Source organism: Melospiza melodia, chromosome 6 (assembly GCF_035770615.1).
Source record: "Melospiza melodia melodia isolate bMelMel2 chromosome 6, bMelMel2.pri, whole genome shotgun sequence".
Taxonomy (NCBI): Eukaryota; Metazoa; Chordata; class Aves; order Passeriformes; family Passerellidae; genus Melospiza; species Melospiza melodia.
This window is the reverse complement of record NC_086199.1, coordinates 23974663-23986958: the sequence shown is the minus strand read 5'-3', so window position 1 is coordinate 23986958 and position 12296 is coordinate 23974663. Positions and strand designations below refer to the sequence as shown.

Genomic DNA, 12296 nt, shown 5'->3' with positions numbered 1-12296 from the left:
GAAGTGAAACTATGACAGGGCTGCCATGCCTGGACTTTGTAAGACACAGGTTCCTTTTCTAGTAAGGTATATTGGTCTTTGGCCATTCTCTAGCCAAAAAAACATTCCCTAAATGTGAACAGTTCTAATACATTGAGCTGACTTCAAATCATGAAACAACATACACATTTCTCTTCAAGAAAGCTTGCTCCGCACACATTAGCCAGCAAGCAAAGTCTTACCCTGCTTCATGGCAACTGTACCACACAGCTGGATATCTCCAGGCAGTCATAGAAAAGGATGGAAGGATACACAAAATGGACAATCTGTAGGAACTGGGGACAGCCTCCCTTATTAAAGTATGTGGGGATTATTTTGCTTAATTTTTTCTAAAATCAATTTATGGAGGTTGATTAAATTGTTTATCTTTTAGCATTGCAGTTCTTCATTCAGACAAAAGCTTACAATATTAGGAACAATCTGCTATTTTAAACAAGATTTTAGATTAAATTCAGAGCAGAGCAACAGCTTCATTAATTTTTCCATCTGTTCTGTTCAGGCTTGTTGGCTTTCATGTAACATTTAACTTTTGTATGAACACAAAATGCCAAAAGCTAAACTGAGCTCAATTCTATTGTGCTCCACAATCTGACAGAAGGTAATCTAGTAATTTGCCTCAGATTTGGCTGAATAGGATAGGCTTCTCATCACTGTTCACCAACTATTCTATTTAAGCAAGGAAAAGAGGGAACATTGAGAAATGCAACTTCCCTAACACTGATGGCAGCCATAAGACCACTCATTGATATTGCAGTTCCACACCCCAAGATGTGAAGTTCTAGGTATTTAACAGTATTTGTATTTCTAGGCAACTCCACATGCCTTTAAGCAACTAAACTTCAACTTTTGGCTGACCTTGTTAAATCTGTGTCTAAACCTGGGAGTTATCCCATCCAAGCAAGAGAAGACAGTCCACACTTAACAATCCAGTACTTTTTCCTCAGGAAGAAGAAAGCAAATTGATTAAAGAAAGCAGTTGATTTAAAAAAAAAAAAAAAAAAAAAAAAAAAACAAACCAGAAAATACAAAACTGAGAGTAGCTAAAAAAAAAAAAAAAAAACAAACCCAGACTCTCCAGAAAAAAGAGAGATCTCAAAGATGTATGGCAACAGATTAAGTTACTGTCAAGTATTTCCAGAGGTTCTTAAGACACGACTGCACCAGCCCCAGCCCTGTGAAGCAGGAGCAGCCAAGAGGCCAAGCCAGGGCATTTATCACAACAGCTCAGAGTCAGCAAGAAACCAAAGAGCTGGGACTTGATGTCTTGCTACTGAAAGAACAGAGCACTGTCAAAGATTCTTTCCAGCATACTTAAATATCTATGTGGATGGCAACAATTCTAGTTTTGAGGTCCAGTCAGAAATACTGCAGAGTTTAATACATATTAAACTATCATCCACATTTTAGATTATGGCTTCTATTGCTCTAAATGGCTTGTTTCAAAATAATTAACCACCATTTCTCTTCCTGAACAAAGGGTAGCTCTCACACTTACAAGGTCCAGAAAACTTTTACCTAATCTTTAAGACACAGACAATAGGAGCTTTGTGTTGTGGGATGATTTAAACACATTAATGGCATATACATATTATATATATATACACACACACACATATATATATACATACATATATATATATATATATATATATATATATATATATATATGCCATAGTCCATAATAAATGGACTCGAGTTCAAGACTTAAGGCACTGGAAAGAGAAGAAAAATTTAGATGGTTGTGTAGCATGCACAACCTGTAAAGGTGTGCAGAGAAACAGGCAGCAGGCTAGAACTAAGCACCTTATAGACCAGGCACTCTCAATCACAATGTGCTTTTCTATATGTCCTAACAGCAGACACAAAAACAATAAAAAACAGGAACAGCTGCTATATCGCTGTGAGCTCCACCTGATTTTATGATCCGGGCAAAATTTTAACTTCAGAATCTCCCATGTTGCTCTCTGAGACAAATGTATTTCCTAGATGGCAATGTTTCAGTTTTACACATATTGAGCGAGGAACTTCAGACCAAGAACAGATCTTGTACTGTTCTCAAACCCACAGCCTGCCCAACAACATGAAGAAAGCAGCACCTAGCTGCTTGTTCCCCCACCTCTGATTTGCCATGGATTATTTTCAGTCTTTAACTTGCCAGTCCTTTACAGAACAGTCAGCATTGTTTTATCCCTTGTTCTGCAGGTTAGCTCTTCCAAGTCTTTCTTTCAAAAACATTTGACCAACTCTTTATCTGATTTCCAATCTGCTTCCAGCCAAAATCAAATGTTCAAAGGAATCACAAATAGATCAACTTTGAGCATCATGAATATTGCAGATTGGTAGAAACTCTTCACCAAGAAACCCAGTAATACAGACACTTGCAAGGGCTTCAAATTGTAGCAATTTATCTTTTTTAAACCACTTTCTCCCACAGCACAACCCTAAAAACACATTAATTTAAAATGTTAATCAATTCTCAGTGAACAAATGGCTTCTTTTCCCTAATGTAGCGCACCTGACCTATGCCAACGTGCAAGAGGTATTGGATCAAGTAGATGAAGGAGATGTTACAAATCACCAGGACTGGATGGACCATCACAGACAGATGACTGACAGACCACTGCCCATGTCACTCTCATCCACTAAAAGGGCTGTTGAAGGAATCCTGCAACTTAAAGACTGATGAGTCTGATCTCAATGCCTGGTAAAATTGCAGAGCCTGTAATAAGAGTTATGAGCCTATGGATATATATGGACATTTTGGAAAGAATTTACATGCTGCTTCAGAAGGAAAATCCTCTCTCACTAACCACTTCCAGTCTCTGGAAGAGCTGAATAAGCAGAAGAAAAAAGGTGATAGTTCAGACATACCTGGATCTAAAAAAAGTATTTGGCAATGTTAAATACTTGATAAGCTAATGTTGCTAAGAAATTGGATTAAAAAGAACTATTAAAAGGTGGAACCTGGTTAAAGGGTGTTGTCGACTTACTTCAAAAGTTCCATGACTTCTCAGTGATTCCTCATGTGCTGCTCCTCAGAGCACTTACTCCATCTTCACAGCACAGCCAACAAACTCCAACTCTCTCTTCGCCCAGCTAACCCACTCTTCTGTAGCACTCTTCTTCTTATTGGACTCAGCTGTGGCCTATTAAGGGCAGGCCTGTTCCTAATCTTTGGTGATTAGTACAGCTGCAACTCCTCAGGTGTGAGACTACCTTCTGCACTATCTTTATTTTCTTACATTCTATCCCTCCACAAAAGGGTAGGAAGGAAACCACAAAAAACGCATTCATTATCATGACCTTATGATGAATTTATTTATAAGGCAAACTATCTAACTATCAACTAAACTGGACATATTTAGTGTTACAAAAAAAGTAGTTAGAGTACTTTAATTTAAATTAGTTTAAATTAAAGTACTCTAACTTATTAAATTAAATTAATTTAAATTAACTAATTTAAATTAGTTTAAATTGATTAACTAGTTAAAATTAGTTAACTAATTTAACTACTGGAAGTTAAATTAGTTTGATACTAATTATTAAAAGAACAAAAAAAAAAAAAAGAAGTTATTCTAAATTTTATCACTACTACCTTTATTTCCACAGTTGATTTCAAGAACTGACAGAAACCAGCCCAATAAATACAAAAAGTGAGAGAAAAACATGTATTTTATTTGTTTTGAGGCAAAAGGAGCTCATCTCATTTAGATCAAAGAAATGGAGAGCAAATGATTGAATCAAATTTTTAAGAATTTACAGAAAACAGAAAAACCATCTTCATGTTTATCAGACCAATAAACAACTGAATTTCCTATGAACTCTCTATTCCTTTACACTTGGCACATTTTTTTATTGCCCACTACCACACTTCACATCTTTGTTTGTCAAAATGTCACATTACCTATGTAAACATCTGTTTTATGTGTAAACTTCAACAAGTAAATGGGAAAGCCTACTAATTTATCCACCGCCCCAAAAAAGCAAGTATGAACTAAAGATCAAATTAATTACATCATATTCTATGTAATACTGTTTCAACAAGAACTAAAGCCTGTTGAATTCATAACAAAAAAGATGCAGAAACAAAAAGCAGATGTGCAGTGTCATGCATTAGTGTAATAACATTATAAGGCAATAATAAAAAGGGTAAGTTTTATTTTTAACTATACTCACCAAGACAAAAATCAAGCCTGTTCTCTTAGTTCATTTTGGTAGTGTAGGCCTTCTTCTTTGCTCAAGTTGAAAGTGTTAACTTTTAGCATATTCACCTGTTACTGTGTTTGATAAGAGATACTTTGGTCAAAACAGATGTGGATTTAAATTTTGTGCAACAGTGGAGTTTATATGTTTTTAGTTCAAAATCTTTACATTGAAATAAAGAAAAACTCTGTTCCCAAAGAATCAAATTGGGTAAATGGGAAGAAATACTTGAAATTAAATACCCCTAAGCAATATCTCTGCAGGAAATAGAAGTTCATCAGTCTAAATCAAAAGACTGAGTTAATAATCTTCTTATAGGCTTTTTGTTGTTGCTTTGTTCATTCAGGCTCAGATTGAGTGAACAAAAGTAATCACATGGCAGTCTGGAAAGCCAGACATCACCAAAGATTTCCTTTATTGTTCAATGGGTCTTTGTACTGCAGAGCATAATCAACCCCAACCCTTTCAAACAAGAAACTGAAATCACATCTCAAAGTTGTTGCAAATGATCTCAAAGTAATTATAGTATCACAGTAATCAAAATGACTGTTCTTTTTCCTCTGCTTATAACTTAAATCTAGTACCTCTAATTTTTACAAACTGCAGTTCACATTAAAACATTTGCTGATAACAAAGCTTTTCTTTCAAAACAACACTGCTTTACATCTAGTCAGGCAGCTTGTGCATATCAGAGCACTCTGTCAAGAGAGACATGGAAAAGGGTAAAGGAGAAAAAAGCTGAAATATGGCTGCAGTTTATCTGTGCTTCTAATGCACTGCAGAATTTCAGGCAGCACTTGAGACAGCGAGTTTCTTCAGATGATCCATAAATACTTGTAAGCTGACATCATCAGTAAGAATGGGTGCTCCAGACTCCTATGAAATAAGGGAAAAAAAGAGAACTGATTATACACATTGTGAAGAAAAAGCATTTTAAGACACAATATGTTCCACTGAATAAACATTTTATAAATTTAGCAAGATCCTAGAAGCGTATCATTGCTGAAATTCTGACAAAAAAACCCATCAGACTGTACATTTACATAAATTTTCATACATTTACATGAATTCAAGCATAAACCACAACTACATTCTCTTCCATTAACACACAGAGCAATGACTTGCTGTATAGCAAGATCTTTACACCAGCCATACAAAACTCGAGAACTGCCAAGTATTAATTTACAAACTTCTACATGTAAATAAAATTTCCACAGCACAGTTCCTGCATCCTTCCTGCCTCAGTAGAGCAAAAAGGAGAGAAACAGTAATATGCAAATGACACAACCAACAAATCAGTATATGTCAGTGAAGCTCAGACGTATCAAAATGGTGAAAGAAGGAAACAAATCCCCTAAGGGTCTGATTTGACACCAAGCAAAGGTCATCCGGCTTTCCCAAAGAGAGGTGGGCCTATTCTTTCCTGTGGCTCTCCACCACCTCAGAGAAAGGCCAAAAGCAGCTGAAACTCACGGGCAATCAAATCACAAAACAACCAAAAAAAAACCTTTTGCGTGGATTCTTGCAATTTCACAAATCCAAGAAGTTCAAAACTGTCATGTTTTAATTACTATTTCTAAACAAATTTACCAAATTTAACAAAGTCAAAATAAACAAGCAGTTGGCAACTCTGCAAATATTACACAATAACTCCCTTAAGTCTTTTGAGACCAGTCTACCACTATTTCCATTTACAGATACAGGAAGAATTCCTGTACAGCTCAACAATTCAACCTTTTCAAAGGTACAAAGCATCCATATTTCCAAATAAATCCAGAGCTGTCAGAACTCTTGGAAAATCTTCCAAAACACAGACACAAAAGTCCTAATGAGGATGCTCAAAACTCAAAAGTCCTAATGAGATGCTGTTTTCTGAGACCTGGCCAGAAACAGTTGTCTGTGAATGACCAAGAGACAAATCCAAGTGCAGCAAGATTTCTTGGATCACTAGAATATACAGCCACTCTCAGGGAAGGCACACTAAATTAGCTACCATCTGATAGCAGCAAGATGAGATTAAAGGATACTCTACTTCCAAGCCTGTCAAATGCTAAGTCTGAGCTCTCTTATATAAGAATCATAGAATCATTTAGGTAGAAAAGACCTCTAAGGTCAGTGAGTCCAACCATTAACCCAGCACTGCCAAACCCACTGCTAAACCATGTCCCTAAGTGCCACATCTACACAACTCCTAAACACCTCCAGAGACAGTGACTCTATCACTTCCCTGGGCCTCTCATTCCAAAGCTTGACAACCCTTCCTATGAAGAAATTTTTCCTAATATTCACTTTAAATGTCCTCTGGCATATTGAGGCAATTTTTTCTTTTTGTATTGCTTGTTACCTGTGACAAGAGCCCAACTCCTACCTGGCTCCCGTCAGGTAGCTGTGCAGAGTGATACAGTCTCCCCTGAACCTCCTCTTTTCCAGACTAAGCACCCCCAGCTCCCTCAGCCACTCCTCACAGAACTTGTGCTCCAGAGCCCTCACCAGCTCCATTTCCCTTTCCTGGACACAGTCCAGCAGCTCAATGTCCTCCTTGCAGTGAGGGGGCCTAAACTGTACACAGGACTCAAGGTGTGGCCTCACCAGTGGTGAGCACAGGAGGACAATCCCTTCCCTTGGTCCTGTTGGACACAATATTCTTGATCCAAGCCAGAGTGCCATTGACCTTCTCTGTCACCTGGGCACATACAGGCTCATGTTCAGCAGCTGTCAATCAGCACTCACAGGTCCTTTCTGAAAATTCAACTGCATCTTCAAACACCAACCACATAATGAAGATACACAAAAAGTTTATCATTATTTTCTGAAAATGCTTTCTATACTGTTAAGGCACCTGCCTGCTAAAGGTTAAAGAAAATCTTTACTTAGAATATTAAAAACCAACCAGGCAATTTATCACCTCCTGAATGTTTTCAGTGGTGTGTGGGTGCCCTCTTCTGGTCAGTGTGGACTTTTAGTTGTGCACAAAATAAAACATGAAACAATCCAGGAATGTCATGGAAAAAAAAAGAGCAAGATGCCAATCAGTTTTAAATTTCTCCCAGATATAACATTTCTCATTTCATAATTAGTACTTGATTCAACTTTTTTTCACAAAAAAACCTGCAAATGTTACCATATCAAGTACTAGCATATTACCTTGAGCACACATAGTGCAGTGCCCCTGGGGAGGTTAATACATCATTTCTTATGTTACCTAGAACTGAATTCTTTCAGCATTAAAATGGACAGCTATCTTTTGCAAGAGGTATCAGTCTCACCTGTCCAGCATGAAACATTATACTACAGATCAGCTGAAGATTTCTTTTTTGTATTTACATTTGGAATACTGTTTCATTTGCTTATTAATTAAACAGAAAACAGTTGTCCTGTACTGCTGGAAATGTGGAAACTTCAAAAAATTCCAGGTAATGTTTAAATTTAAAATAAGACCTTCTAAACTACAGCATTTGTGTGTATGTTGAGGGGAAACAAGATGAAGAGAAGCGCTAATGAACTGCTGGTTATATTACCAACTTTGGAAACAAAAGAATTTGGGATTTGTGTTCAAATTGTGCTGGACCTGACTCAGTACAAAATTTTCAAGTTTTTTCACTCTGGACCTCAGTGATGTTCACTGCCAGAAGCTTCATTAGATCCAATTCATCCCTATGAAAATGCAGCCTGATAAAACTTATTTGACAAAGTAACTGCCATAAAATTGCTATAGAGCTTTCTCACTCATGACTTCAATAGTGTACACCATTTAGCAAAATACTCTAACAGCACAGTTAATATGTAGCTTCAAATGTCTGATGCCATTAGATTTGCATGAGAAGATGACACTGCACTAGCACTTACTCACTACAGAAGATAAATGTAGAAGGAGATCACAGAACCATTCAATGCACCATTCAATAATACAAGCTGCTACAGAGTGTTTAACTTCTGAATAAAACTTTCTGCCTAAAGAGAAGATTTGAAAACTGATTTCTGGTCACAGAAATTCTGGAAATTCTGGAAAACGTCAGTACACTGGCACTGGTGTATTTGCCAGTTCTTACAACTACCTTCAACGTTTATCTCCCCTACTGCAAAAAAGTCCCTTAGACTTCACGTGTGGAAAGCACCCTCATTTCCAGTATTTTAAGGTATGGATAGCAATGAGATCTAAAGCTCTGTGATACAGGTGGACAGGAAGATACCAATACAAGGCTGCAACATGCTGACTTAAAGAGAGGGCCACCAGGCAAAGGTCAAGCAGCCTTTCTCACGGCTCAGCCAGGCGGAAGAAGCAATACTGAAGTGTTACTGTTCTGTTCTGCCCTTGAGCAATTTTCATCCACAAGACAGCTCAGCCTGACCAAAGCTACCTAAACCCTCATTGTCACTCATTTATATATGAAAAAACACACCCACCAATATGAAAATATGATAAAGTGGCTGCCCTTCTTACATCTCTCACAGCAGCAACGGGGAACATCCTATTTGACTACACCAGGTATAAAATTATTCTAATTCCAACATGGTGCAGACAAGAATATGATTCTACCTTTCAGGCTGATGGCTTTGCTCCTCTCTCCCTCAAAAGCAGAAACACTGTTTGGTAAGATCTGCATCTCTGCTACTAAGCAGAATTAAACGAAACTTAATTACTGGTAAAGTTAAGCTTAATGAATTGTAAATGGTATACTTAGCTTAAATCAATCATTGTCTAGCCTCAAAATATTTAGTACTAAGGCAGTAAGTGCTCTTATCAGTGACTATTCCAAATCTTTTTATCTGTTGCCTCAACAAAATATCTGCTTTTAACTTTGCAAAACTGTTTCAGTCAAAGTCCTTTGAGGGGCTCTGTCAGGCAAACATCAAACCCATAGTCTTAAGACAACACCATCTAAGAAAGTAGGCTAGACATGAAAGCAGCCTGACAGAAGCTTAAAATAGTAAACCAGATCATTTCTGTCTGAAGAAATAAAGACCATTTTTCTTAACTTTTGTAATTTTGGTCACATCAGACCAAAACTGCATTTCTTTTTCAGTTTCAAAAACTTCACATTATTACTGATATGTACCTTATGTGCCACTTCACTTCCCTTCTGAAATAAGGGGAAAAAAATCATGTATATAAGCTTTGTCAGCAGATTCATACTCACCTGTCCCCACGCATACATGTTGTTATGAGTCTGAGAGGGATTTACTTTTGAAAGCAGGAATCGAGCCTTTAAAAAATAAAGACAAGAAATTGATCTTCTCAAACAGAATTTTCCTGCACTCAGAAAAAAACTGCATATGTATTAAATATGTCATTTCTACTATCCAGAGATACAGACACTGCAAACAGCACCTCTGCAAATAAAGCCACTCACTGATTCCACAGCTCTAATGAAGAACTGCTAAAAACTTTCTGATGCAGCTGAAGGTAAGCTTTTGTGTTTTTCGAGCACTAGCAAAGCATATGTGAATATCAACAAGACATTAATTAATAATTTTTTTTAAAAAGACACAAATAGTAATTCTGGTATTGATTCAAAGACGCCGACTGTCTTTTCTGCCCTACACAGTTTACAATAGAATCTGAGACCAAGACAGTATGATTAAAACAATAATACATAGTAGGATTCACAAATGAGGGAGAAAGCTACTCCTAAATATCTTGTCCTGTAAAAGCTTTAAGAGTCAGAACATTGGTTTGCAATTACGTATATTTTAGCAGAGAAATTGATGTTTACTACCAAAGATATCTCACAAAATTACTAACATATCATTTCCAAGATTATATAACATACACTTCACCATACCTGGCTTCCTCCATGCTCTGTATCAATGTATCTGGGCATTGGAAATCTGGAATGGAGAATTTCTTGGGCATCGTCTACTGGAGCTTGTAGCAAGTGGTGGAAATTTTCATATTCTGGCATATCTTGATACCCCGACTTACGCCACTGTGCTATGGTCTGGGGACAGGGAAACAAAGAAGTTTAGAACTGATTCACCAAACTTTCTTAGAGGATACACAGGTCTTTTCAGAGGAGAATGTGCCATTGCTGGCCTCTTTTCTATCACTCATCCCTTTCTGTCCTATAGTACAGAAGTTATTTTTTAAATGCCAAGATGTGCAGGTAACATGCTACTAGATTTTTTTTTCAAACTCTTAACAATTTGTGGTCCATCTGTACTTCCTCTTTTTTGGTCATCTTTTACAAGTCAAGTATTTTGTTTGGAGGAGGTCAAAGATATTATTTACACTTCTCTAATATGCATGTCTATGACACATAAGAAATAAGTATTTATACTGATACCTTTCAGAGTCTGTAGCACAAGCTCCCCACCCTCTGGGAGAGAGGCTGGCTGCTCCAGGTCAGCTCACTGACACAGGCAGCTGCTGGGAAAGCCCTGGAGGGACCCCCAGCAGGGGCTCCTCCCTCCTCTGCTTGGCAGCTCTTTTAAACTGAGGGTCTCATTCCTGGCTCCTGCCTGAGCTACAGGCCTGGACCAGGCCATGCACCTACTGATCCGGACTCCCACTCAGGGACTGGACTTCGTGGCCAGAACTTGGAGCTGCCTCATCCCCATCAACTTGTCTGGTGATCTGGACTGAAGGCTGAGTCTGGCTACAGCCCACGGCTGCTCTGCTTGCCTTGCTCAGGTACACTGGGGACAGGTCCTCAGTGACAAGACCCTGCCTGCCTTGCAGGCAGAGATGCTCAGCCCCTGTTCCCCTTCCCTCAGGGAGCAGCCCACCACTGCTGCTTGCTGACAGCACCTTACAACAATAAGATAATATTCTGCTACTTAAGAAGTGTTGAAGTTTAGTAAATATTTTTATCAGTGTAGCTACAAGGACACGATCCAGAATAGTATTTTTCAAATTCTCAGCTATGAACCATTTACACTTGCAAAGAAGTAAAAAGCAGCAGCTCAGTTCCTCCAGGGAGGCAGAGCAGTAACAATTCACAAGCACTTTATTACTAAGAAATGTCTATCTACCAAACTGCCAGGAGCAGTTCCATTCATCCAGGACAGTACAGACAAAGGGTAACTATAAACTTGGTGTTCTGACTACCCATCCCTGAAGAACCAATTTAAAGGTTTAAAATAAATGAGTGAAAAGCAGGGAGGAGGGAGAGGAAGAGTATAACACTCTCTAAAGTAGGAAAAATATTGATCTAAAAAAATACTCTGCATATTGAAGCTCATTCATCTCAAACTCTTCATAAGAAACAGGACCAAGATGTCACGTCATGTCAGGTATGTGCATATAGACACGTTAAACTACCAAACCAAAAACACAAACTAGGCTTCTGCTGTCAGCCATGCAAATAAGAGAGTCAAGCACTGGAGGTGCATGAGAATGGAGCCTGACTTCCAGTGATTTCCATAATATATCACTCCTACAGAAAAAAAGTATTTATGTAAGAAATTACAATCTTACCTCTCCATGATAAATAAGGATTTGGAAAAAGGTGTCCATAAGGAGAATGCGATCTGGTAAAATGCTGCTGCTATCCAGAAGAACAGGCTAAGATTTAAAAATAAATTTAAGAATTATCAACTGAGGCAGAATTGACCAATCAAATGGCATTGCCAGATTTTTTAATCAGTAACTTAGGAACTTTTTCAGTCACTTACTAAAGCTCCATATTTGCTCCTTTTCATGTTATACATCTGCAACCCACACAATTTCATTCTGAAGTTATCCTGCCTGATTCTATGCCTGATACTTCAGGAAAGTAATAAAAAATGTATTCAAGAGCTGAAACCCCTTTCATTATTATGCACTTTACTAGTCTTTCATGCACCTCTGTATTTACCCACACAATGCCATTAATTTGAATTGTATTTCAATGCATAAAGATTCAGCAGTTCAAGTGTAAGGTTTTGTTTGGGGATTTTTTATATCTTGTTTTCACAGCATATTAGTACTATGCATATATATCCCCCATACTGTATATAGTAAATACTCATGGTTAATGAAATCTAATATTTAAGGTTTTCAGTCACCTTTTTAAGGGTAGTGACACGGTTATCAGTGCTACATGATTTAACTGAATCAAAATTACTAGAGATAA

General features: G+C 37.7%; 1 protein-coding gene across 1 annotated transcript in view; it reads right to left on the bottom strand.

Annotated features, from left to right (window-relative positions):
- Positions 1-3693: 3693 nt before the first annotated feature.
- The window catches only part of SEC23A (SEC23 homolog A, COPII coat complex component), a 28405-nt gene continuing 19802 nt past the window's right edge, over positions 3694-12296 (bottom strand). The window contains exons 17-20 of the mRNA XM_063160340.1: positions 11660-11746; positions 10026-10181; positions 9381-9446; positions 3694-5118 (exon numbers count right to left, since the gene is read on the bottom strand). Of these exons, the coding sequence (XP_063016410.1) occupies positions 5029-5118; positions 9381-9446; positions 10026-10181; positions 11660-11746 (399 nt within the window). The 3' untranslated portion in view covers positions 3694-5028. The remainder of the gene's footprint in view (positions 5119-9380; positions 9447-10025; positions 10182-11659; positions 11747-12296) is intronic.